This window comes from Siniperca chuatsi, linkage group LG21 (genome assembly GCF_020085105.1).
Source record: "Siniperca chuatsi isolate FFG_IHB_CAS linkage group LG21, ASM2008510v1, whole genome shotgun sequence".
Classification (NCBI taxonomy): domain Eukaryota; kingdom Metazoa; phylum Chordata; class Actinopteri; order Centrarchiformes; family Sinipercidae; genus Siniperca; species Siniperca chuatsi.
In genome coordinates, this window is record NC_058062.1 from 23,266,388 (window position 1) to 23,293,449 (window position 27,062).

The 27,062-nt window shown below is 38.6% G+C and overlaps 1 protein-coding gene across 11 annotated transcripts in view; it reads right to left on the reverse strand.

Moving 5' to 3' along the window:
- The window catches only part of rbfox1 (RNA binding fox-1 homolog 1), a 267,586-nt gene that overhangs the window by 155,605 nt on the left and 84,919 nt on the right, over nt 1–27,062 (reverse strand). Inside the window, exon 1 of one of the 11 annotated variants that reach the window (XM_044182181.1) lies at nt 15,678–15,821. The exons of 9 other annotated variants lie outside the window; for them this stretch is intronic. In XM_044182181.1, coding sequence (XP_044038116.1) covers nt 15,678–15,689 — 12 coding nt within the window. In that variant the 5' untranslated portion in view covers nt 15,690–15,821. Of the gene's footprint in view, nt 1–15,289; nt 15,578–15,677; nt 15,822–27,062 lie in introns of those variants that run through there. One more of the 11 variants, XM_044182186.1, reaches the window with a different exon arrangement.

A 27,062-nucleotide genomic window follows, 5' to 3' on the forward strand; every position in this document is an offset into this window, starting at 1 on the left:
TGTACTGTACTCTATCTATGCTTGTATTTTTTACCATGCTAGTGGCAGGGCTCTAGGCATGGCAATGTCTTTGTCGGCGACTTTGGGCCAGATCACCACAACTTTTGGATGGATTACCATAAAATTTTGTAAAGACATTCGTGATCCCCAGAGGATGAACCCTAGTGACTTTGGTGATCCCTGACTTTTCATCTATCACCACTAGCTGGTTGACATTTTTCATTCAGAGTGAAATGTCTCAACAACTATTGGATGAATTGTCTTGAAATTTGGTACACATTCACGTTTCTCAGGATGAATTGTAATAACTTTGGTGATACTTTTCATCAGGTCAAAATTTTTACATTTTCACTATTTTGGTTTATGACTAAATACTGCAAAACTAATGACAGTTTTTCTGTTGTGATAGCATGCTGTCATACCAAACTAAGGTGGTGAACATGGTAAACATTACCTGCTAAACATCAGCATGTTAACATTAAAGTAGTACAGTACAGTCTCACAGAGTTGTTAGTGTGGCTTGTTTCTAAATGTTGTTGCCCCACAAGCTGCAGGCCTTTAGGTGGTGATGTTGGTTGTTCTGGTTATCCAACACTTTATATTTTACTAGAGCAAAATATCTGTCCTATTGGCTAGATTGCAATGGAATTTGGTAGAAATATTATTGGTCTCCAGAGGATAGTCTTTTAGTGCCACCTTCAGGCCAAAATTTCTACCTGACCACAATTTGCTCAATGACAATTTACTGTGGATATTAACGCTCCCCAGAAGATGAGTATGTGTTGGCTCCCTGAGTATCAGCAAAAGAAACATCACATTGTAATAAGAAGATTGTCATGGAATTTATTTAGCACATTCATGCAGCTCAGAGGGTGAACTTTTTCCATTTGGGCACTTTCCATTTGCATGAGCTTTCCTTTAGTTCAACCCTCAGAAAAAAATCCCATTTTCTGTAAATTCCTGCACCTGGCAAGACTCAAAGAACAGAAATCATCAGATTGGTTTTCCTTGCAACCAACACTGTTGAATGCACGTTTCACCTACGTGTACGTAAATTGGGAGGTGCGTGTATCACCCCAAGACATGCAAAAAAGCCTCTTGGAGCCATACCCTAAACCCAACAGGAAGTCAGCCATTTTGAATTGAATGTGCAATTCTGCTATTTTTTGGCGTTTACAGGCTCTGTATCAGATCGATTTAAAATTTTGAAATGATGAAAAGTTGCTCAAAGCTTGAGTTTTCATCAGTGCGGCTGTTATGGGGCAGCAAATTTCAGTTTTTCGCATGAAACAGGAAGTGGTTTGTAACACGACTGTACATAGTCCAAGCTCAACAAAACTTCATATGTATGATAAGGGTCCCAGCCTGAAAACATCTATATGACAATATTAAGTTATTGTCACAGTGCCACCTACTGACAACAGAAGGTCAGCCTTCAAAAATTCAGCCCCTCTTTAAGGTTTCACCCACATGTACAAAATTTGGGAGACACGTGTAAAATGCCAATACCAACAAAAAAGGCCCTTAGTCACATGACCTAAACCCAGCAGGAAGTCGGACATTTTGAATTCATTTTCATATTTTTGGTGATTTATAGGGGTCATATTTTAACAAACTCGTCCTAGACCATTAATCTGATCAACTTCAAACTTAGTCAGCGTACATAAAACAGGTTGTAGATGAAAAGTAATCAAAAGCTTGAGTTTTTGTCGAACTATGTGGCTGTTAAGGGGCGGCGAATTTCGATGTTTCACCATATAACAGGAACTAGTTGTAACTTTACTGTACATGGTCCCATCTGAACCAAACGAGTCCCGCCCTGAACACATCTATATGACAATATTTAGTTATTGTCATAGCGCCACCTACTTGCAACAGGAAGTGAGCCTTCTGTGACAAACATCATCCGATTTACATCGAATTTACACGGTGTGGTCTACACATTATATCCAGCAAGCGTTATTTGTGTGTGTTCTCCAGCGCCACATAGTGGACACAGAAAGTAATATTTAAACAAGAAGTTGCTGTAACTTCAGTTTACACTGTCCAATCTGCCTGTAATTTCACATGTTTGATAAGAGTCCCACCTTGATCACATCTACAGGCCAATAATGACATAAAGTCATAGCACCACCCAGTGGCAACAGGAAGTAAGCCTTCCATGGCAAAGATGATCCATTCGCATGAAATTTTCGTGGTGGTACGCATGATATCCTTCAACATGGTGGATGAAGTGTGTTGTCTAGCGCCACATAGTAAACACAGGAAGTGACATTTAACTCCTACGTGCAGTGACCACATCACAATTCAGAGCCACGTCCAACAGCTGGCGTCCGGCAAGGAGTGTGGAGGTGGGAGGGCCAATCATCGCTGCTTGCAGCTTTAATTTATCTTGTTTAATCCTTACACTTTTCACTGAATCAAACTACTACAAAGACGATGGGTAATCAAATGTTGTTTTAGGCACGCTCCACTATAAATGGATACATTAACTATTCTGTATATTTAAGATCGAAAATGTTGGTTCATTGTAACTGTCAATAGTCTTTTGTATTCAGTTTCAAATTATCAGCTCATATTTACAGTGCAGTTTTGATTAGCATGTAGTTGTCATAGATAGTTTATTCTTCAATCAAAGCCTCCTACTTCTGACTGTAATGAGACTCTCAGGTGAATGAACTCCACTCCATTGCATCACCTCCAGTACACACATGCACACATACACACAGTAGTCTACTCCATGTAGAGGAAACATACTTGCTGCTCTGTGTAATGAGAACCATTTCTCCATCACTGAGAGAACAGGGTTATCCACTTGATTATAGAGGACACTCTACATCACAGCTACACCGACCAAACCACACACACACACACACACACACACACACACACACATTAATAAACTTACAGATTAACACTGTGTAGTGTGCATACAGAGGAAAACGCTCAGGTTTGCCCAGCACATTAGCATGGCAAGCTGCTAATGTACAATAAGTACTCATTGTTGAACATGTCCAGGCCACAGTACATTTTTTCAATTTATTATGGATTTGAATAAATGCATCTGAAAGTAAAATAGCAAAAAAAACAACAACACATGACTCCACACCACATGGGTCAAATGGGTTGATTTAGGAAGGTAATTACAAGGATACATTGTGATTTAGTTTGGAGGATTTGTTGGGATATCTTTTCTGGATATGGAAAATACTCGCTAATGCAAGGTTCAAATACCAAAATATATTGCAATCAGAATGCAATCGTATAAGACAGACCACATCTGGAAGTGGTCTGGCTCACATTGTGATCTACTCTGTCAGGTGTACATGACATCTGTACAGTTTAACTACATTCTTAAAGACGGTGTAGTCCCTCATTCGTCCAGGAGTGTTCTATTGTAGTAAAGGTTTCAGTCGTAGTCATCTGGACACTGTTTTCAGAATCAAGTTTCACCTGAAACTTACCTAATTGTTTCCATGATGGCCCAGTAATCAGTAATCAGGCCTATTGTTGACACTGTGGTTGACCACAGTGTATTAGTTTTGGAAACAATTAGGTCAGTTTCAGGTGAAACTAGGCAGGGTAATCAGCAGTTACTCAGGAAGACTTAAGTAACACAGAATAGCTTAAATTGAGAATTGAGAATGACTTCCGGATGGGATCCGAAACGTCTTGATTCTGAAAACAGTGTCCAGATGACTACGACTGAAACCTTTTCTACGATACATTCTTAAAGCTACAGACGAGCTCTTCCTTTGCAAAGGAAAAATAAGCAGAGCTCATACAGCCACATCACTTCAAGAGACTCATGAGGGACCCAGACTCAGATCACCAGCCATATCAAAGCAATCGCTAAATCAGCCATTTATCATCAAAATATCAAAATCTAGCCAGAATCAAGTGTTTGGTGTCCGAAAATGACCAATAGCAGCTCATCCATGCATTTTTTTCCAGTAGGGTGTACTACTGTAATGGTCTCTTAACTGGTCTTCCCAAAAAGACCATTAAACAGCTGCAGCTCATTCAGAATGCTGCTTCTAGAGTTTTATCCAGGAGATCAGAGCACATTACTCCAGTTCTAAAATCTTTACATTGGCTACCAGTTAGTTACAGAATACATTTTAAAGTGCTGCTACTAGTCTGAATCACTGAATGACTTAGGCCCAGAATACATCTTTGAAATGCTTGAAGCGAATTAAGGCTTAAATGCATTCAACTGGTCAAAGCTTTAATTTGATAAGAGAAAAAAAGTTGATTTAAACTCACTTCCAGCTATCATAAGAAATCAACGTTCACATTAAATAACATAATTTAAATCACATTAAATTCACCTTGGGGAACCATCCCTTCACAAAGGAAAAATTAAGTTCAAAATTAAGTTACAATAAAACAATTAATTAGTCTTAGTCTTAGTCTCTGTCTTAATTAGTCTTGATCTGAAGTTGTTACAGAGTTCTTGACTTGGGTACAGTGAACAGAATGCTTCATATACACACAAACCACAATAACCAAGTTCTTTATGAATGAAAAGTTTATTAAACTACTGACTATACAAACACAACTAATAACTACTATCCTCACAATGAACGGATAAACGCAACCATGAATGAATGATATGAACAGCGATGGACCATTAATAAATTAAATGAGGACCATTTGATACCAGATAATGCAGTGAATGATTATTTTGGCAAGTGGTATTAACTTGTGTAAACACAGGAAACCACTACGTGGACAAACTTATAAACAAAATGTTTACAAGTGAAGTCACCTTTATTCACCATTCAGCAACTGAGAAGTTTTGGAAAGTCAAAGGAGATTGTTGGGGACTATTATTAGGAATTAATAATCATCTGAAGCAATTTAGATATCATACTATATATCATACAATTTAGATATCATACTGTATATCATACTGTATGTAGATATCATACTTTCCTAAAGAATGAATAAAGTTCTCTCATGTTTAAAAACTTGGTCTCATCAGTTGCTGGAAGGTACCACACACCTTATAAATAAAACGGGATATTATCCACTTTTAAATAAGTAACAGACAGTATTAATTGCATGCCATATATAGGCTATACATACATATATCTAACAGTAAATGAAATAGTAAAATAAAATCAACACAAGTCAGCAATCTTAGAATCTTCAGTCTTTTGTCTGCCTGTCTGTCTCTCCTCCCAGAGGGATGAGAGGAGGAGGGGGCCAGCAGGCCCACCGACACACACACATTCTGAGGGGATGTGAGATTTGACATTATAACTTACATTTTGTGTCTTCATGTAAGCTCTGAATGTTTAATTTGTTGTCTAAATGTTGTCCTTTCCTGTTTCGTTAGCTGTTCAAAGAGTCTAAACACACTGTCGAGGCAACAAGTGGAGTGAGGACAGAATAAGGCTATCATAACACATCATAATAGAGAATGACTTCCGGATGAGAGCCGAAACGTCTTGATTCTGAAAACAGTGTCCAGATGACTATGACTGAAACCTTTTCTATGATAGAACACTCCTGGACGAATGAGGGACTACACCGTCACATCATAATAGGCTAATACATAACATCAAGTAACCTTAGGCATGTTTAATTGATTAATATTATGGTCAAGACAACAAGAAATCAGTCTAAAATATTCTTTGAAATATGTCATTAGAGTTGAAAGCAAGTACCTACACTAATGAAACTGTGTCCTCAGAAAATGGTGAGCCATACTTTGTACAAATATCATACACACTTAATTTCTTCACATAAAGAAGCCTTCGTTCGAAGTCTTTATTTCAGGTTCTGTGCCCCTGCATCCAAATCAGCATGTTAATTCAAAACTTCACATTCTTTTCATGTGGTTAATGCCACATAACCTTTAATTAATGTACGTTTCTTATAGGCCTGTTGTAAATAGTGAAATTGTCATTCAATTTTCCATGATTGACCTCAGTTCCTGCAAAGGTCATGGGACAGCAGAGGTTCCTAGAAGAAAGCTTATCGATTGTCTGGTCAAAACTTCTAAATGACTCAGAAGCCAACTTTCAGAAAAGTCTGATTCTTTTTATCAATAAAGATACAAAATGGTCATCAGAATATGCATTGATCACGCTACATGCTCAAAGAATATACACCCAGTAGGTCTCTGAGATCCATGGGCTCAGGTCAGCTAGTACAACCCAGAGTCCAAACAAAACATGGTGAAGCAGCATCTAGCTGTTATGCTGTACGCAACTGGAACAAACTGCCAGAAGATCTTAGATGTGCCCCAAATGTAGCAATTTTTAAATCCAGGTTAAAAACATTTATCTTTTCATGTGCCTATGATTGAGCTCTAAAACTTGCACTCTATTCCTAATGCACTTTAACCCTGAAGTAGACCTCTAGTCATTCCCAGTGGGGAAGTGACGTCTAGGGCTTTCAGACAAGCTCTACTGGCAGGCTTTTGCGCTATGGTTCTTGTAGCGATTGTAGGCTTAAAAGGCATTAAGATGATCTTAGTGAATAACCTTTAATTTGGTAAGAGAAAGGAGTAGGCTCATGTCCGGCTATCAGAATGAAATGAGCGTTCATATTAAATAATAGAATCTAACTTATGTTTAATTCACCTAGGTGGGCACCACTCTCTTACAAAGAGAAAATCTTGATCTTTAGTCTCGATCCGAAGTTGCTACAGAGTTCTTGTCTTGTGGACCGAACTATTTCATACAAACAAACCAATCGAGGTCTTTATAAATGTATTATTTTATTATAAGTTAAACTAAGTTGACACACAAACTACACAGTAAACTAACTACACAAACTAACTACACACATAACTACTAACTACTAGACAACCAATGAATGAACAAATGCAATGAATTCAGCGATGAATGATTAATAAAAGTCTGAATGAAAATTTTAATAGACTACAGTCCAAACAATTAATGACTGAATTAAAACCAGTACCAGGTACAGCAATAGATAGTAAGATGTCTTAATTTGTGGAAAGAGACAGTAGAAGAACATTAACCTTAATCAGTGAAATTACTTTAATAATGAACCATTCAGCAACTAAGAGGTTATTTGGGGAGCAGGAGTGAAATACTTTGATTCTGTATCATGATTAGGCCCTATATTGAAAGGAGCTCTTACTCCTGACATAATGCTAAATTACTTTAGTATTTTATATAGCATCATCCCAAATATCACAAGAAAAAGTATTTTGTTTCACCTAGTAGTTTAGATGGCCTTGGAACACATTGCGCTAGAGGAGGACAATGCAGGTCGATTCTCCTAGGTGGATTGCTTGGCCTTTTTGGTCCATGGTTCGGATGCACTCAGTCCCACAGAGCATTTTGGTCAGCTGATGTTTTTTCCTCTCAGTCAAGCTACTTGGAGCTCGGGCATCTTCGGCCATTCTTGATCCCACAATGACTTGGCTTTGATTGGCCGTCTCTCCCTCCCTCAGCAGGTGGCAGGGTGATAACATCTTCACACCATGTGGCTAGGTGTAAGATTCAGATTCATTCTGCTGTTCCAACATGTGTTGTGTTAGAACACATAAGTTGATTCCTTTTCTTCAAAGTTGGAAAGGGTGTTCTTAGGCAAGTTCTGCGTCTCTGTGTTGCAGCTTCAGGAGCTCAGCTGGTTCAGAGCATTTGACCCCTCTTCTCTGACCCACAGGCCAGAGGAGAAGGGCTGAGGTTCCAGTGATCAAAACAGAGAGGCAGGTTTCTTGCAGAAAGTTTCCTTTGTTCAGAGTCGAGCTGGGCTCTGGATAGACGGGCCCGCAGGCGACCATCTGGGCGAGTCAGAGCTTTAGGTTAAGGGTCTGCAAAGTATTGAAGAGAATAGAGCGATCCAAGAGGCTTCCCCTTTTTTTGTGATCTTCTGTAAATGGGGAATGGCAATATGATGGCATCAGTGTGAAACTGTACTCCACCCACCCCAGGTCACACTATATTAATTAATATTAAGGTTAAGAAAACAAGAAATCAGTTTAAAATGTTCTTTGAAACATGTCATTAGGGTTGAAAGCGAGGACTTACACTAATGAAACTGTGTTCCAAATTATCAAAAATATCACTGAAAAATAGTTTTGTGTCACTACAACAAAAATGGTGAGCCATGATTTGTAAAAATATCATACACACTTATCATTCCTTCACATAAATAAACAGTTCCTGTTCATCCGGGGTTTATTGCCCTGCATCCAAATCAGCATGTTAACTCAAAACTTAGGGCAGGTTTGGTCATAGCATAAATATAAAATGTATTTATGAATATTAATCCAATTATTAATATTATCAAAATTATTTATATAGATTAAAAATTACGGTACACCATCCTGGGGTCAGGGAGCAATAACCAAAAGTGAAAAACAGTCACAAATTAGATATTTAAGGCACTATTTTACAATAAAAGGGGGGACATTGAAGGGTGAGATCAGAGCACTGACCGTCGCAACCAGCTATTATCACAATATGTACACACAATAACCACAGGCAACTACTTTAAAAGATACGATAATGTTTATTTAACCTTAGCACTGATTTACAATCAATAACTTCAGCCAACAGCCACTATAGTCTAGTCTAAACACAATAAGCATACAACGAGCAAGCATATAAGATATGTGTGTGCGTGCATGTGTGTGGGCCACGTGGGTGGTCAGTAGGGAGAGGGGCTCAGCAGTGATCTTGCTCTCTGTGAAGGGAACGGTCAGTCTGTGTTTCTTCCTTCTGCAGGTACGGGATCGTTATGGGGAGTAAACTATCAGTGTGGAGTGCCAGGCGTCGTGTGTTGTCATAGCTGTGCGCCGAGATTTCATGGGCTGTCTCGCACGTCTCATCCAATAGAAGTCCGTTATTTTGATTCAAACGTCATGGGACAGCAGAGGTTCCTGGGAGAAGTTCAGTTCTCTGTAAAGACTTAAAATCATCACATCATCACCATCTTTATCGTGCTACACTCTCTATTCGGTGTTAGTATAGTTAGCAAGGCTATTGAAAAGTAGCCTATGGATGCCTTCAGCTGTCTTTGTCTGTCATGAGACCTTTGCCTTTCATGTTTAGCAGTCCCATGTTTGTTGGCAAGTTTACCAGCTTGGCCTACCTCATTTGCAAATTGAGATCTGATCACAATGTGGCCAAAATCGAGAGTAAATGCCATAGCCCAGTGATCAGATGTCATTATCTAGATACAAATCCCATATTAATAATAGGAAATGGAATCCTGGATGTGGTCTAGGTTGCATTGTGGTCTGATATCCACCAGGTGTAAATGACATCTGTACAGTTGGGCCACATTCTTAAGAAAAAAATCTATCAAGTTGAAAGGTCATCTAACTGCGCCTCTTCCAATCTCACACTGCCCATCAAAAGCTACAGACAAGCCCTTCCTCTGCAAAGGAACACAGCAGCATCACTTCCCTTCAACTGGGATGCGTCATGTTTGTTGACAAGTCCACCAACTCCTAGGTCCACCTACCTAATTTGCATATTAAGAATATACTAACACTAATACTACAGGTGTAAATGCACAGACCAGTGATCAGATGTCGTTACAGATACAGGTCGCAGGTTAAAATTGATGACTTGGTGTGTAAGGGCTCATAGAAATCAGTGCAATAATCCTTTTCCTTTATACAAGATGTAGCTTGGAGTTGTTCTTTTTATACACAAAGTCTCTGGACTAAAGGAAGGAATTTAGCAAACACATTGACCTACAGGAGGGGAAATGAAGCCAGTATATGTCCCATATTCCAGTAAACCCATACTTGTAGTAAGAGGATATATGCTGACCAACTAATACCAAAAATGGCAAGTTCTGATGACCAAACACAGGCACAAACTATAGAATACCTCAGCAATGACTGTTTAGCTCAAAACAAACCAAAAAAAAAAAGATTCTCAGTGAGTTAGTGAGTTTTAGAAATGTGGTTTCAGCTGGCTGTAGCTGTGACAAAAAAAAAGTAGAAACACTGGAGAGAAAATAAAGTGAATATGCCCCCCAAAACACTTACAGTGGAGTGTGTAAGTATGTGTGAGTGTGCATGTGAGAGAGGTTACTCCTGTGGGACATTTATATCTCAGCCATTACAGAGAGAGAGAGAGAGGTGCAGTCATATGTAGGAAAAAGAAATGGAGGGTGAGCGAGAGACAGAGAGAGAGAAAGGGATGCCGACAGTGAGTCTTGGCTAAATGCTTTGCAGTGTAATGAGAACCACATTGAGAAGGCTGAAATATGCTTTACGTGGCAGAGCACTGCACACACACACACACACACACACACTCACAGACGACTGAAGGAATACAATTAAAATTCTGAATAAGCACACACAGAAAGTGGTTTTATTGTTTCTTCAGAATAAAACCACGTCTCAGTATGCTTCCCTGTGTGTTTCTCTACTCTAGAACTATCTCACTATTTCTCAAAAGACAACTGTCGATTCTACTGAAATTTGTGTCTTGTGTTTTAAATGTTTAATGCCTTGGCCCCTTCTCCATTGATTAACTATTTGATTAACTATTTTGTATTTGTGTTCATGAAATCTTGACTTGACCTCCATAAGAGATTGTACTGTAGCATTTTGTCGCACTGCATTTTCTCAGTCAGCATTCTCTGTGAAAGCAGTGGAACACTTTACCAGATAACGTTAAGAGCTGCAGGTCTATCAGTTCCTTCAAAGAAAAACTACAGTTTAGTACAACTTGGGTTTTATTTTCAGAGATTGGGCAGATTTTAGCTCTTGGACTATTCAGTGAATAATTATAGCCTATATAGAAAATCTATGTGAAGTCATTTAAAGATCATACAACAGGGAGAAAAAGCAACAATTATGACCATAAGACATATGTTTCACCTTCAGTGATGAACATAATAGACTTAGATTAGCATTCCAAACATTTGTATTTGATGTTTTCTGTTGCTTCTCAATGGTTATAACCTGTGGAATTCTTGGACTAAACATATTCCACCTCTCTGGCTGACAAACATTGTAATTAGGATTTCTTATAATCTTTATTTATTGATGTATTTATATTTGTGTGTAATTATATATATATGTGGAAATGTGTGTATTCAATCCTTTGTTCTTTTTATGTATGCCTTGTAAATCACTTTGTAATTGCTCGTTTTGATAAGTGCTATATAAATAACCTTTATTATTAGCAACCACACAAGATATGTTTGTTAACAGATTAAACCTTCATTGCACAACATGAGACTAATAGCCTACAATTTAGCTTTAAATATTGCAATTACACAGAAAATTGCGGCCATTTCTCCCTAGTCACTACAGTACATCCTCAAGCCTCTAAATGTTGAAGTTGGGGTATACGATTCTAATCCAATACACGTCTTTTTGTCATATTCAGCAAATATCTCACGGTCTGCTAGCTGTCCGTTCAGTGTGTGCGCTGATAAAAAAATTTGGTGTTTGTACACAGCCCTGCCTCTGTAAATGGGAAATAAATAAAGTGGCTCAGCCACACAACACTATTCCAGCAATTCCAGCCATGATTTGTGTGTCAGGTAACGTTATATTACTTGCCCACGGATATTCAACCTACTTTCTAGTTTGCCAAAATATGCTGTTGTTGTGATGTTAGCTATAGCAGCAGGAGGGTTGTGACTATCGCTGTCTGGAGCTGCTGTGCTGGCTCTGGGAAACTGTCTCGTCCTCTCTGGCTGTTAGCAATATTATAAAGAGTATGGTCTAGACCTGCTCTATAGGAAAAGTCAATGAGATAACTTCTGTTATGAACTAACGCTATATAAATAAAATTGAATTGAATTAGCTTTGCAGCAGCAACTGTAACCCACAACCTATCTAATGTTAGTAATATTACTTGCTGTGTTGTTGTTTGCTCCATATCATGGTATTTGTCATGGAATTAGATTTCTCCAGAATCGCATACCCCACCTTTAAGGTGCTTGCCCTGTAACGTGTCTTGCACAGATCTCGGATACATAATGCATATAACTGGTGGTGGCGTCTTGGTTGCTGCTCACTGTCCCTTTCTGATTTTATTTTCCCGGTATTTTCAGTCATAGCTGCACTTCAGGCTTTCCATTCAAGGCATCTGGTCATATTAATTCAGATCATTGCCTGCAATATTACATGCTTCTGGTCATTACAGGCCTTCAGGTACCCCATTTTAAGTATTCGTATTCGTATGGGCGTATTCGATTTCTGATAATTATACATATTCATCTCAATCCGTTAAACGCTCATACATTGCATTCTGCAAATTCCTCATTCCTCACTGTATTCTGCCAGTTACTCTATTCATTGTTTTCTGCAAATTACTACACATTCATTGCCTTGGCTAATTGCTCATATTTATCGTATTCTGATAAATGGTGTCATATTCTTTGCATTCTGGTAAGTTGTGTGTCATGTTCTTCATATTCTAGTAATGTTGTCTATTTATTGTAATCTGCTACATTGTCATTGCATTCCGCTAACTGCTACAGCCAATGCATTCTGCTAGTTGCTACATCGTCATTATCTCTTCTATTTGCTACTTTGTTAATATATTCTGCTAATTGCTATATCGTCATAGCTTTAGCTATAGCAACTAATGGAAAGTGCTTTCATATTCTTTGCTTTCTGGTAGGTGTTATTATGATAATTGCTTCTGGTAAGTGCTACATCTTCCTGGTCATTGCTACATCTTCCTGATTATTGCTGACTTCTTCAAGCAGTTTCTGGTCATTGCTGACCTCAATGAGTTGTTCCTGATCAAGACCTCTGAAACCTTATTCCAAGTAAGTCATTCTTATAACTGGTGGTGGTGTCCTGTTTATGGTTTTTACAGCTGATATTGTGGTATATTCATCATTGCAGCCATGACTGACCAATCAATTGTATGTACCATCATAAAATTTTGGAAGACATATAGGTCATATAGGTTCCAAAATCTATTGGTCATTCTGGCCACATTCAGATTTAGGGTCAAATGACCTCATCATTGCATCACATGGTCAAACGGACCTCACACATCTCCATAGTCATGATCTCATGCATCACAGCATGGTCTATGCGACCTCATTCATGGTACCATTTTATAATAAGTGTAACAATCTTAATAATGGTCTTTTCAGCTATGCATTTCTCTGTCTAATTTTCTCATTTCATATTTTATTAGAAATCCGCCACGGCCTTGTAAGGTAAGGATCGAGTCATTTGTTGTCGGTTTGTTGTTCCTTTCTTGTCTTTCTCTTCTCTCTTTTTGAGGGATATCCTATACTGCTCATTGCTTCACTAAGCTCTTTATAATATGATGATGTCACAATGGAGTCTAATTGCCAAAGACTCTTCACATCTTCACTGTGTACATGTCAATAAAAATATTTGTTCATTCACATCGAAGTCTCTCCTGATTGAAATAAAGCTCACCTTAAGTTCAATCAAGAAGACTATCTTTATGCCTCATTCTTTCACATCTCTCTCATATCCTATACTACTCATGGCTTCACTACCCCCTTTTAAAATATGATGATGTCATGATAGAGTCTAATCGCAAAAGACTCCTCACATTTCTCATCTTCCTCATGCACATCTCAATAAAAATATTTGTTTATTCAGAACAAAGTCTCTCCTGATTGAAATGTTGTTAATAATCCCTCATTGCACAGGAAAACTGTGGGCACCAAACTACAGTAAGAACAGAAGCTCAAAGTTGAAACAGGTAGTGAGTCTGTAAAATGTTTACAATGGGCAGTTTATGTAACAATTTTACCATTTTACTTTGTTTTCAAATCTAGGAGTTAGTTTCCAACAAGTCTGATTATCTAATCACTCATGTTTCTTTCCCTGTCTGACCTATTTTAAGTGATGTTGCCACATTTCCAGATCTCCCCAGTAAGAGGAAAAACAAATCGATAAAGAAACATACTTCATCATAACACCAGCCACAAACCCATATGTGACTACCAGGACGTGTCCTTGCACCGCAATTCAGGAAGGACTCTGTCTGAGGGAAATCCACAAAGGGAATTTTTTACTTAAAGGACTGTAACGTTGGAAGATACCCACATGATTTGTCTAACTTCTAAAGCCTTATATAGCCTCTGTTCCACTAGCTTCTGTAACTCAATACAATCTCTCATTCAACATTTCTTTCATCTGTCTTTCTGACAAAATTAAGAGTGTTCCTGAGATTTACGTTTCATATTCTAAGATAAATCGGCATCAACTACAACAATTGCTATAAGAAACTGAAACCTTCATGATTTTAACAAAGTTTAATTTTTTCCAATTTATTTATATAGTGCCAATTCATAACAGAAGTTATCTTATTGTACTTTACCTATAGAGCAGGTCTAGACCGTACTCTTTATAATATTATTCACAGAGACCTAACAAATCCCACCATGAGCAAGCATTTGCCTCTTAAAGGAAAAACTTCCTTTAAGAGGCAGAAACCTTGGACAGAACCAGACTCAATGGGGGGCAGCCATCCGCTGCTGCCGTGTTAGGTTTTGAGAAACAAAGATTACTTTGCTAACACAGAAAAAAAAACAAGCAGAGCTGCGGGTACTTACATCATCATAACTTGGTTTCGCCCATATCCATAAAACTCACCAAGGCTTTCTTCTAAAGTAATTTTTTTTTTTTTTACTTTCGAGCTGTAATCTCTGCTGTCTAAAAAGTTCTACAGAGTTCAGTCCTCTATGTCCTGCTGTTATTACATACATGTCTGAACTAACCTTGACTCACTCATGTACTTGTCTCTTCTGTCAAGCCATGACGTTTAGCCCACAAATGCCAATGGTGTTCGCTAAAACATAAATATTGAATAAACAACATTAGATTGCTTTTCACAAAAACTACTGTCTTTACCTAAATATTTGGCGTGAGCCACACCACATACTGTTGAGAAAGGCTCTCTTCCAAGGCTGTAATGTTAGTTATTAGCAGAGTTAGATTTTGAATGAGCTTTTCTTACTTCTGGAACAGAACCTGGATGTTCTGGTTTCACTTCGGCACTCAGCACTTAGCTTCAGCTGAACTTTGGGGCATTTGGTCCCCCATCTTTTACAGTGGAGTCTCGCTAGGAAAGGATCCCCTCATGGCCAATATGAACATGGAGGATGATTACAGCAATATAACTGACTTGAATATACCTCTGAAAATATTTTTTAAGCTAACTCACAGTATAATACACCAAATGACAACATTTATGTTTCATATTGTACATGTTCCCTTAAAAAAAATAAATAAAACGAATAGTAATTTTTCTCTCTCTCCCTCTGTTGTTCACATTGCCTCAGTCTCTCTCCCTCTCACTGCTGAACAAACACAACAAACCTTTTTCAACAGGCAGGGTTTCTTGGTTTCATTTCAAAACAGAGCTGCAGCTCGTCCCCCGTGCATGAATTCATCAACTCTTGCTAGCTTCTACCATAGATGAGGATGAAAGAATGTGGAAGAAAAAAAGAGATGCATGCACACACCGACACTGACATAAACAGAGCATGCAGCCCTGAGAACCCATATGTACTGCATACACACACACACACACACACTCATAAGCACACACACAACCCATAAAAGGAGCATGCAGCATGCTGCCTTCTGCAGTCACAGCACAAACAGTGTGGTGCAAGAGAGCAAGTGTAGAAGTGACAATGAGGAGAGAGACAGAGGGAGAGAGAGAAAGAGATGGAGGAAAAACAGTGTGTATTCTCGGAGGTACCTGCTCTACCATCTTGCCTCAGCCTTCCTCCATGCACATCCATCTGCGCTATAAAGTCCAGACAGCCAGCATCTACAGCCAGCATCAATTATGGATGGCTTTGTGTGTGCATGTGTGTGTAGTAGGGGAACGAGCAGAAGGAGGAGGAGGAGGTGCCACTGTGAATGAAAGCAGCAGTCCCAAAAAAAAAATTCACCACACTCTTCTCTTTCCTCTCTCACAATCCTCTCCTTCTCCTTAATTTGTACAATTTTTTCCCCAGTTCCCTCATTTTTTTCTTTGACAAGTATTCAGACACCCCTGTCCACCTGTGTACCTTTGGTCTGGGTCTGTTTTTCCTGATTTAGGACCTTTAGTTACAGTAATGAGGGGAAATCTTAATGCTAGAGAATATAATGATATTTTACACGTCCAGCTTTGTGGCAGCAGTTTGTGTTTGTCCCTTTCCTGTTTCAACATGACAATGCCCCCGTGCACAAAGCCAGCTCCATAAAGAAATGTTTTTCCCAGTTTGGTGTAGTTTTTTTGTAAGCAGGCATAATGTGTGTTATTAGTGTACATATGTATAACGTAAATGCATTAGGGTTCATGGGGAGAGTGGGGAAAGTAGGCAAGTTTATTCCTGTTGAGTTGTTGAATTGTTGTCATTATCAGCCAAGTTAACATAGCAGCTAAGCTAAGTTTTGCCGTATATGTTAGGACCCTGTGGCGGTACATTTGAGATAACTGTGCTTGCTTTGCCTTGCAATATAACTGTAAAAAAACAAGAATCAGTGAAAAATGGTCACAGCAAGATTTTTATTTTATGTATTGTTTTTAAGCTATATTTATTGTTCTGTGTTACTGTTAATTGATAAAAAGCTCAAAAAGAAAATTATATTTATATACATTGTAGTACAGTACTGAGACATATTTGTGGACAGATATGTGTCTTATGTCTATGTATTTTTGCAGAATGCAGAGTCTCTCTCTTGTGGCTAAATGAGAGTAAATTCCTGCAGCTAGGTCCTAAACTCTTGTTGAAGGTCTTACCAGAAGAATGTAGGCTATTGAAGCAGCATATATTATAATGCCCATGGATTTGGAATGTTCAACTTTTGGTTGCAATCAACAATTCCATAATTGGTTTTTACATTAATTAACTGACACTAATTAAATACTAAAAAGTCTATGAATACTTGAGTTGTTATAGTTTGAGGTTTTGTCATTTCCTGTTTTATTTTGTAGTGTGTTCCTCTCCTTGTGTGTCTTGTGGTTTTACTTCCTGTCTTTGTTTGGATTTTGGACTTTACACATGCATGCTCCCTGTCAGATTTGTTTAGCCTTGTTGGACTCTTTGCTTGGTTTCTACTACTGCCAGCCGGTAACCCATTTCCTATTCCTGGACCTGTATCTGCCTACCTGCCTGATACCTGTTTGTTGTCTGTCTGCCTGTACCTGCCTGTAAGCTACTTCACCCCGATAAACACTGTAGCCATCCACCTACTTCATCCTCATACTGCTTCCTGGTCGTCTGCATTTGGGTCCACATACTGCATCCCTTACGACACGAGTGGCATACTCCAGACTCCATAACCAGAGGACACACAAAGTTCTTGCTCTTGGAAGAGGCAGCTGAAGATTTTAGTGATCTGATGTTAACTACCACAATTGTGTACTTCAGATACACTGACAGTGATTACATTCAGAGCTTAGACAGAGTTGATCAGCTTCTCAGTGTTAATCAGCTTCTCCAAGCAAAAAAGTAGATGCAAATTTGGGAACACAAAAGAGACCAGAAGAACAGCAGACAGACGCACAATAGCAAACAGAACAAAAAAAATGTAGAACAAGTCTTTATGTGCATTTTCACTTCGTGAAGCATATGACTTAAACGTCCACAGAAGCTTCTGCTTTGCTGGATAGATGAAAAACAGAGGCAAATGAAAACATCAGATCTATGTGGAGCAATGAGGAGACTGTAGCATGAAACAAGCAGAAATACCATAATATTAAACATACAGTGGTGTGAAAAAAGTGTTTGCCCCCTTCCTGATTTCTTATTTTTTTGCATGTTTGTCACACTTAAATGTTTCAGATCATCAAACACATTTAAATATTAGTCAAAGATAACACAAGTAAACACAAAATGCAGTTTTTAAATGAAGGTTGTTATTATTAAGGGAAAACAAAATCCAAACCTACATGGCCCTGTGTGGAAAAAGTGATTGCCTCCCACCTGTTAAAACATAACTTAACTGTGGTTTATCACATCTGAGTTTCTCTAGCCACACCCAGGCCTGATTACTGCCACACCTGTTCTCAATCAAGAAATCACTTAAATAGGACCTGCCTGACAAAATGAAGTAGACCAAAAAATCTTCAAAAGCTAGACATCGTGCCGAGATCCAAAGAAATTCTGGAACAAATGAGAAAGAAAGTAATTGAGATCTATCAGGAAAAGGTTATAAAGGTTTCTAAAGCTTTGGGACTCCAGTGAACCACAGTGAGAGCCATTATCCACAAATGGCGAAAACATGGAACAGTGGTGAACCTTCCCAGGAGTGGCCGGCCGACCAAAATTACCCCATGAGCGCAGCGACAACTCATCCAAGAGGTCACAAAAGATCCCACAACATCCAAAGAACTGCAGGCCTCACTTGCCTCAGTTAAGGTCGGTGTTCATGACTCCACCATATAAAAGAGACTGGGCAAAAATGGCCTGCATGGCAGAGTTCCAAGACGAAAACCACTGCTGAGCAAAAAGAACATTAAGGCTCGTCTCATTTTTGCCAGAAAACATCTTGATGATCCCCAAGACTTTTGGGAAAATACTCTGTGGACTGACGAGACAAAAGTTGAACTTTTTGGAAGGTGTGTGTCCCATTACATCTGGCGTAAAAGTAACACCGCATTTCAGAAAAAGAACATCATACCAACAGTGAAATATGGTGATGGCAGCGTGATGGTCTGGGGCTGTTTTGCTGCTTCAGGACCTGGAAGACTTGCTGTGATAAATGGAACCATGAATTCTGGTGTCTACCAAAAACTCCTGAAGGAGAATGTCCGTGACCTCAAGCTGAAGCGAACTTGGGTTCTGCAGCAGGACAATGATCCAAAACACACCAGCAAGTCTATCTCTGAATGGCTGAAGAAGAACAAAATGAAGACTTTGGAGTGGCCTAGTCAAAGTCCTGACCTGAATCCTATTGAGATGCTGTGGCATGACCTTAAAAAGGCAGTTCATGCTCGAAAACCCTCCAATGTGGCTGAATTACAACAATTCTACAAAGATGAGGGGGGCGAAATTCCTCCACAGCGTTGTAAAAGACTCATTGCAAGTTATCGCAAATGCTTGTTGCTGCTAAGGGTGGCTCAACCAGTTATTAGGTTTAGGGGGCAATCACTTTTTCACACAGGGCCATGTAGGTTTGGATTTTGTTTTCCCTTAATAATAACAACCTTCATTTAAAAACTGCATTTTGTGTTTACTTATGTTATCTTTAACTAATAAGAAATCGGGAAGGTGGCAAACACTTTTTCACACCAATGTAAATGAAATACCATATTTCCGTTCTGTTTTGCATCATTTGAGCTTTGACTGGAGCTCTTTTACTTACATCATCTCGTTGTGCCCTCTTCTTCTGCAATGATTTAATGGCACCTGCATTATTTGCATGATATTACCATATGCACATTATTAACATGATATCAATATTTATTTCAATATCACGATTATCGTCAATACCGGTGTATCGCAACACCCCTACTTTGTACATGTATGTGTGTGTGTGTATGGCTTTGTTACTTTGGAGGATATTGGACTCTGTTGCTGTTACAGCAGCTTCTCTTTTCTGGCGAACAGTTGTTCACTTACCTAACAAACCCACAGATGTTCCATCACAGTGGCACATATAGCAAGCTGAGAGAGAGTGAGAGGTTGTGAAAACAAGTGATGGCTCGGTAATATAGACCTATCTGTTATCATGTAATAGCTAGTTTTTTTAATTTACTTACTTAACACTATAGGGGGCGTAGCTTCGTGGCTATGTAGTGTGTGTCTCCAGGTAAGGAGACATCGACCAGAGTGACCGACAGTGCTACGTCATTTGATTTGGCCCAAATGCAGCATGCATAGGTACTGGAAGGTCAAGGTCAAGTCCATTAATTAATACTGTCGAATATAGATATTTAATTGTAGGCCCACATTTACATAAAGACTGATTTATTTTTATCTATTACAGATTTTCATTCGTTTGGAGTGACAAGAAAGGAAAATAGTTTTATAAATATAAAAAAAGGAAACACAAAATCACAAGGCCCTTTGGTAGACAAGGTCCCAAGCAAATGATTTATGGTAAAACTGCCTGGACACTTGTCTATAGATATGTGTATATAGAGCCATTCCCATAGTGCAGTATTAGTAACAGACATACAAAACAAGTCAGTCAGAATTGTCCACGCCATGGTCAACATGTTTTTCTCTGATACTTCAGGACGTGACTGAAGTTCCTCTCAGTCTGTTCAGAATGTGTGGGCATATTTTTAATTTCACCAGGGGTTTGTAAACAAATGTACACTACTTTAAAAGCCATTGACAGACAGTGTTTTGTTAGCAGTGCTGTATAAGAATAAAGTCAACACTGTTTAGCATCTAAACTGTGCTATAGCTGACTAGCTAATTAGCTAACAAGCCTGCAACGATAGCAGTACACTTTTACCCAGTGGATGTTTTTTTTTTTTGCAGTAAGTATAACAAGTAGGGCCTGACTGCAGACCTCATGTCTGGTGACCCCAGGTCTGCGAAGAAATGAGAGTATAATCCTCCTGGTGCGTTCACCAGATTTGAGGTGCATCCCTTCCTTTGCTGTCACAAAAGTATAAAAACAAAATGGTATTTTCACAGTTTTTAACTCATTTTTTTTAAGATGAGAATGTAACATTAATGTAACTTCTATGTAAAATAAAATAAAATAATTTAAAAAAATTAGATATATATATATATATATATAGCGAGAGTAGAGATATGGACCCTTGAGAGTGGTGTACTGTAGATTAATGCACAGAGCAACTTTTCATTGAGACCGTGGTGGACAATAAATCAAAACCCTCATCCCATAAGTAATTTGGTTTAATTTCTGTCTGTTCATTTTGTTCTCCTAAATTAACTGAAATGGATTCTGAGCTCATCAACACAAGAAGAGGCCCGGGAAGGCGACCAGAGAGTGGCTGGCCCAACCATACAGTCCAGTAAGTGACACTGCTGGGAGCTAGTGGAGCAACAGTGGAAAGTTAGCCAAACTCGCCTGCATTTCAAATAAGACCTGCATGCTTTTCTTGATGATTGACAACCAACGCATTTAACGTATGTTTGGCCTGCTTGTAGTAATGGTAATTAAATCGGCAAGACCTAAAACAAATCATTTTAGCAGTAATATAGCCAAAAATTAATGAAGGATTATTTTCTACCGATCCTTTTGCAAGCTCAATACATGACGAGTCAAAAATGGTACATACTGCCTCCAGGAAATAGCCATGTGCTTGCACGCTAAAGTCTGACACTGACAAGGGCTTTTGCCGTGTCCCATCTACTCTGCTTTTATATCTTACCAAACTAAATGTCAGCCATATAAATGGAAGAATTACAACCCTAAACAGTGCAAATTCAGTCAGTATTGTGTGACAACGTTTAGCTTTAAGCTAAAGCTTTAAGCAGGTAATTGACAAGTTTTCCCCTCAGGGCTTACCGTAGCTGTATGCGCACGCTGCTGAGACCGTCGACGACAAACTCGACTCGACATTACTTGACTCGGCTGCTGATACCAGCTCTTAGCCATACTTGCCGCCCTCCAAACCTCCCGTACATGCTGAGTCGCTACCCGTACGCCCAAGAATACAGAAGAGAGCACTTGGGGACTTCAGGGCTCACCAGACTCGTTCATGTACCAGAGTTAGCAAGTAAACGCAATGCTTGTTAGTCTGTTAGCCAGTGGATACTATTCCTGCTGCCTGTGGACTTTGTCAAGGCTTTTTGATTGATAGTAAGGCAACTTTAGTGTCTATTAGTGTTTTGTATTTTGATTTAAATATTTTTATCGTCTCCAGGTCATTTCTTATTTCTGCTACTGTCATGTCATACAACATACATTCATGATACAACATACATACTGTAATGATGATTAGGGGGCACTTGATGAGTTGATTTACTGTGAAAATAATATTTATGTAGCATCAACACAATTATCACAGTAAGTTCAGTGAAACACGTGATTTGATGTTATCAGCTTTTTGTAGCCTACAGCACAATTTAATTTGTTGTTTTCTTGTTTTCTTTAGAATAGAATAATGGAAACAGAAAATGTAACCTCCAGTTCTTTGTTAGCTTAGGGGTTAAAGTTCAGAGGTGGAGGACCTAACTAAGGTTATTCTGTATTTTATCATAGACTGCGGCTAAGGTGTATTATCAGTGGAGATCGAAATGTAATCTGTTATTGTGTAATACCCTTTTACAGGAGGAGCATAAATATGTAATAGGAAATCTACTGTACGCAAGTACAAATATATCCTCCCTCCACGCGCACACACACACACACACACACACACACACACAGGACAGGACATATCAAACATTTTCTTCCTGCAACGTTTCCAAGGCAACATGGAGATGAGTTTCCACTCGCTTTGCTCAAAAGCATCATGGCCAACGCTTTAAACTGTTCAAAAACCCAATTCTTGTGTGTGTGTGTGTGAGAGTGAGTGGGTGAGAGAGAGCAGGAGAATAAAAATAGACAAATCCAAGCACTATGAGAGGAGTTGAATTGATACATGAATTCCTCAAAACCATGGCCGCTTGTGGCTTGGAGGTAGAGCGGGTCGTCTACTAATTGGAAGGTCGGGGGTTTGATCCTGGCTTCCCCCAGCCCACGTGTTTAAGTGTCCTTGGGCAAGATACTGAACCCCAAATTGCTCTCGAGGGCTGTGCTTTTGGTGTGTGTGTGAATGAGTTAGTTTCTTTGAACTGACGAGGGGTTGGCACCTGCCATGTGTGAATGGGTTATATATATTGTGAAGCGCTGTGAGTAGTCGGAAGACTAGAAAAGCGCTATACAAGTACAGTCCATTTACCATCATGGAATCTAATAAACAATGTGGGGGAATCTGGGAATGTTTGAGTGCATTTATGTATGTCCTTTACATGTTCATTACATTAGATGTTTTTCAGAAGGAAAACAGACAGAACAGTACCCCACAACAGTTCATGTTCTTTATTCGTCTAACAGAAACTACATAGTATAACGAGCAAATAAAGCTTTTCAAGTTTGTTAAAGTTGCTAATTAATAGCTGACAGATCTACAGCATGTCTGGAAAGCACTGGAGCGGAGAAATTCTCTGCTACTGAAATATGGAATTACAATACTGTTTGTGGAGTCACAAACTTTTCCTCCCAAATAAAAAAAATGGGTATATGGAGGAAAACAGTCACAGGAAGCTTAATTGAATTGAACTGTATTTGTATTTTTTTCCAAATCTCATAGGTATAGGTATACATGTGATGTGCTGCATGTGCAAAACATTTGAAGTTACAGAACAACAAAAAATTCTATTCTATTCTGACTTTTCTTACAGAAGTCCAGACTCCAGGATGGTATGGTATGGATACAATCAAGAAGACTGCATAAACAACAAAATTCACATGGTAGCTATGGCATCACACAAACATGGCACACAATGTAAAGGCAACAGAGAAATCTCACGGCTATAAACTGTGTGTTTGAGCCAGATGAGCTCTCAATGACAAGAACTGAAAAAACTACAGAGCAACTTCACCAAGTTCCACCAACAAGAAACCAAAAGTTTGTTTGTTCTGGAGACACTGTTTCGGGTGGACTATCGGCTACACCTGAGGAATTATTTCACTGTGACTGTGTACTGTATTTGATACAGTCACATGGCAATCCATTCCATATTTATCAAGATATTTCAATGTGAACCAAAGTGGTGGACTGACTGACCGACATTGTCATCCCTAAAAATAATATCCTGTCCTCCTCTCAAGTCAATAAGAGAATATTGAACCACATTATCAAATACCCATTACATTCCATATGGTGTGCCTCGGGGTTCCATACTTGATCCACTCAAATTAAACAACTATATGTACATTTTCAGACTGCATTAAAAAATATTACAGCTTGGATGTTCAACAACTATATGAATTTAACTGAGGACAAACCCAAAATTATAGTTATTGTTACTGACCCATAAAGTGAGAAAATTCAAAGATTCTGGACTTAAAACAGACTCAATCTGAGGCAAAAGCCTGGGTGTCACCAGAGACAATGATTTAAACCTTAGTAAGCATATTGACTGCATCAATAAGACTTTTTACACATGAGAAATATTGCAGACCTGCTCCTTAGGTCATCAAACACTCCAGAATTAAATGTACCAACAGTTAAGATAAGGAAGTCTTCTCTTATTATGGAACTGCGGAACAGCGTGAACATAAATATTTGCCATGAAACCTCTTAAGACTCACCTTTCTGGATTAGTGGATCACTCCAGTTCTGAGGTCTTTACACTGGCTTCCTGTCTGTCAAAACATTGATTTCAAAATACTGCTGTTGGTTTATAAAGCACTGAATGGTTTAGGGCCAAAGAACATTTCTGATCTTCTGCTACTTTATGAACCATCCACAGTCAAAAGAAGAAGAAGAAGCAGCGTTTAGTTTTTATGCACCATATATCTGGAACAAACTCCCAGAAAACTGCCTTGTTGTTGATATGTGCAATACAAATAAACTTGCCTTGTTATTTTAATCTTAATCAAGTATATATTCTTGCTTTTATTAGATTTTACTGAAAGTATTTCATTTTAAATTTATTAAAAAATGTTGTCTGATGTATTGTATTTTAATATCATGTTTGGCATCTTTGTTTGATTTAATGTTTTTTAAAGTTTTGCATACAAGTTGATGGAAAGCACTTTGAGCTGCATTGTATGAAATATGCTAATGATAATAATAATAATAATACATTTACATTGTATTTGTTTATTATTATGTGTTTGTTTGTTTGTTTTATTCTGGACCCCAAAGTTGGTAGAACTATTTGCTGTGGGTATTCATGATCCCCAGAGGATGAATCCTACTTATTTCGGTGACCATCATCGATTCAAATTCATACAAAAGAAATGTCTAAATTTGTGAGATTACCATGAGCTTTACTGAGCACATTCATGCTCAGGGTTCTCAAAGGCTGAACCCTTTTCATTGTAATGACCGCTTTTGTTTGTCCTCTACAGCCACCTTCAGGATAAACTCCACATTTTTAGCCCCACTACAGCCTGGTTCCTCAGACACTTAAGTAGTGTGTGGTGTAGTAAACAGTGCAGTCTTTGGGGGCCCCTAACAGGAGTCCAGACAAAATCTAGAAATGTTTTTTGTAACATTTAATACACACACAGTACTGGTTGGCGCTATTTTGATAAAGGTGATAAAGGGACAATAAGCCCTCTTTACGTGTGTGTGTGTCTGTGTGTGTGTGTGTGTGTGTGTGTGTGTGGGGGGGGGTTGCCCTACAGTATAGTTTGCTAATTCCACATCAGAAATTTACTTCATTTCCATCACATCTGCTGCAGGCATTAATTCTAATACTTGGCTTTGGGGCTTATAATTGCATGATTTGCATTTTTCTCCATTATACATAATAATACATACTACACAGACACACACACACACTCCATATTGTTTTGTCTTGACATTCTACCTTGCCTGCTGTTTTTAATGTCTTAACTCCAACACCACACGTACACATACGCACAGACTATGTACACATTTGCACAAACAGGTGAAGATACATATGCAAGCAACCAGGAGCATATGTATTTGTTAACACACAAAGAAAGCTGACATTTTGGCACACAGTCAGCTAGCCACTGTGTAATCAGGGACTAGGTTCATTTGGAAGTGCTTTGTCAACACACTACAGCTTGTAGCAGCAACACACACAAACACAGAGACTTCATCTCCATGCAGTCATTTCCATAATCTACAAAAACAGGCTTTTCTCTCCACCACAGCATCTCTTGCATGCAAATGAGGGATATTACTTCACTGGAACACAGAGTGTGTATGTAAGCCGAGTGTGTGCGTGTAGTTGTTGGGTGCTATGGCCTTTGTACTGCTTACCCTTTATGTCTCGTCTACAACATGTATGTGTGTGTATCTGTGTGTACGTTCATCAGGTATTCTCTGGGTCTGTCCCAATACCAACACTTGCAGTCATGAGCGATTAAGTGTGCGTTCACAGGTAGTAGGCAAGTATAGCCCATGTCTGAAATAAGCCAACACATAGTAACCCACTCTTGAGGCACACTTCTCCTAATACCGCTTCAAAGCAGTAGAGTTAAGTGAATCCCACAATTCACTATTGTCTACTGCTTCGCACCAGTCCAGATGTTGGAGGTAATATGCCTATGGGTAGGTTTTCAGACCGACATTAATCAACAGACATGAAGAAGTTGGATTCAGTATTATTGTTAATTATTATTGTTAACTACAAAGTTATGACAGGATGGTTGGATGTGGATAACCACAGATGGTTATCATGTAATATTAACAATCTGTTCTTCTTGATGGGACTGATAAGAATAACATGGTATATACAGAGAGATTAATAATAATAATAATAATAATAATAATAATAATAATAATAATAATAATAATAATTTGAGAAATATGTTCTATCCTTAAACATGTTATCAGACAGAGACCATTCAAATAATATATAATAATATCATATTAGGTCTCTTTTATGTAGAGTAGACCTACGTGCTTCTACTAAACTTGATTTAATTGCGTTATTAATTGTATTCCTCCTCACAGCTCTTGAATGTGCTTTTTTTACTGATGTCTGATTGTAACTGTAGTACTGTATGTTTGATCCTACTTATTTGTTCCAACAAATTGTATGAGCTCGATTGTACCATCTACAATATTTGCATTTATGTGAGTGACAGGATGTCCTTATTAATCACACGTGTCCCAGTGAGCTTTGATAAAATTCCCCACACTTGCGGTCTTAACAAGCTGTTGGGAACTGTGGTAATTATGTGGAAATACGTCACAGAAATAGACACTTGACCACTTGCAAATACCGCAAGTGTGGGTATTGTGACAGACCTTGTCTCCTGTATCATCTCCATGTACATGCTTCTGTGTTGTCCCCTCAGCTGAGTGTGTTCGGTGACAATCACCAGGCCTCTCCCATGGGTGGGTGTAAAGACGGTCAGACGTTAGTATAGTATAGTAAAGCATCACACTCAGACTGGCAGCATGACATGAAGCATCCAGTTACACCTTAAAGTCTTGTAGACTTGTGAGTTTGTTTTTCACATGACATTG